Below are 1,525 nucleotides of genomic sequence, written 5' to 3'. Positions count from 1 at the left end.
ACCAGAGTGCCTTTGTATGTGATCATGAGGAGGAGGATCCTGGGATCTCCCAGGCCCTGCATAAATCTGGGGCACATAAATACAAACCTAAGAACCAGCAGGCTTCAGCTATGACCAAAGAGGCCAGCATGGCAAGCTCCTGCCTCAGACCCCACCCGTGGCAGGGAGCAGGGAGGTGCTAGTGTCCTCCTGGGCTGCCTTCATTGTCCTTTGTCTTCCCTCTCATCAAAGAGGCTGGGGTTCTCTGCCAACATGGCCCGGACTTTTTTCTTTTCCTTAAAGCGGCCAGAGTGAGAGACTTTGACATGTTTGCCTTTGGTGTTCTTGTCCACAATCTTCTCCAGGCGGGTGTTAAAGTCGCTGTGCGGGCCTTCGGGGTCGGGGCCCTGCGACTCAGCACCTCCCTCCGTTTGGGTGTAGGTGTCAGGGATTTCATAGAGCACTTTGGGGGTAGATTTCTTTTTCCGGAGGAAAGTCAACTTCCACCAACCAACTTCAGTCATGGCGGTCCCTAAGCCCAGGCAGGGCTCTCTGCTGGACCAAGTGGGAGAGACAAAGGTCAGTAGGTGGAGTGGATGGATACTTGGACCAGCCTTCCCTAGGCTTATTCATAGTTACGTGCTGTTTTAAGAACTGGTTAACGCCTAGAATCCTAGCACTGAGCTGAGCTGGGGGGTTGGGAATTGGAGGCTAGCCTGGGCTACATAGTGAGGCCCTGCCTCAAAAACAAACAAACAAATAAATATAAAGAAAAATTTGAAGGTAGGACTGAAGGGTTGGGAAATGAGCCTTCAAAGCAGCCATTAACAGGAAAGCCACTGAGCCAGGTAAAGGACAATGTGACAACCCCACCCCATTGTCTTACAAAGCTGTAGAGAGAAATGTAAGGTCCTTCCTCCCAAGTCTTCATGCTACAGGTTAGGGAAACCCCTTACCTCGTCACACATGGCCTGGTCTTTGGCATCATGACCAAGTCTTTCCCACCTCTGCCCAGTGTGGGCAGGCCATTGACAGGTCATTGTGGGTGTTTTGCTTGGAACTCATGACAAAATTAAATAGAATTTGCAATAGTTCCAGACATTTGTAGTTCCCAACAGTGAGGAGCATGGGCCCTTCCTGGGGAGAGGGCTGGGAAGCTCTGCCTAGACTCTTGGCTTCGGCCAAGTCACTTCTCTGGGCCTCGGTGTCCTTATCCGTCCCATCTAGTCCTAACACTCAGCCCAACCGTGACTGCCTGTCTACACGGGTAGGCCAGCTTTTCAAGTAAAACTTAGGAGATAGAGTAATCATTAGCAGACTGTCTTTCCCCCACCAGCAAGCTGCCACAGCACAGCTGTTTGAAGGAGAGTTAAAAATTTGCAAGGCAGTCAGGTGGGGCCTGGGAGATGCCGTCACCACCACAGGTTGTACTGTATGCACCCTTCTCGAAGGGTGTGAGGTGGGATTTGGGGTTGAAACCCACGCTTCACAGCTCACAGGCTGTGTGCTCTGATGTGGAGCCACCTCTACCCAGGCCTCATCTTTT

At 51.6% G+C, this 1,525-nt stretch overlaps 1 protein-coding gene across 1 annotated transcript; it reads right to left on the bottom strand.

Moving 5' to 3' along the window:
* Nucleotides 1–200: 200 nt before the first annotated feature.
* Prr15l (proline rich 15 like) lies at nt 201–503 on the bottom strand. Its single transcript, XM_036195133.1, has one exon. The coding sequence runs from the start codon at nt 501–503 to the stop codon at nt 201–203; it is 303 nt and encodes a 100-aa protein (XP_036051026.1).
* Nucleotides 504–1,525: the final 1,022 nt, after the last annotated feature.

The sequence above is a fragment of the Onychomys torridus genome, chromosome 8 (genome assembly GCF_903995425.1).
Source record: "Onychomys torridus chromosome 8, mOncTor1.1, whole genome shotgun sequence".
NCBI classification, from domain to species: Eukaryota; Metazoa; Chordata; class Mammalia; order Rodentia; family Cricetidae; genus Onychomys; species Onychomys torridus.
The sequence above is the reverse complement of the archived record's forward strand: the minus strand, read 5'-3'. Positions and strand labels throughout refer to the sequence as shown.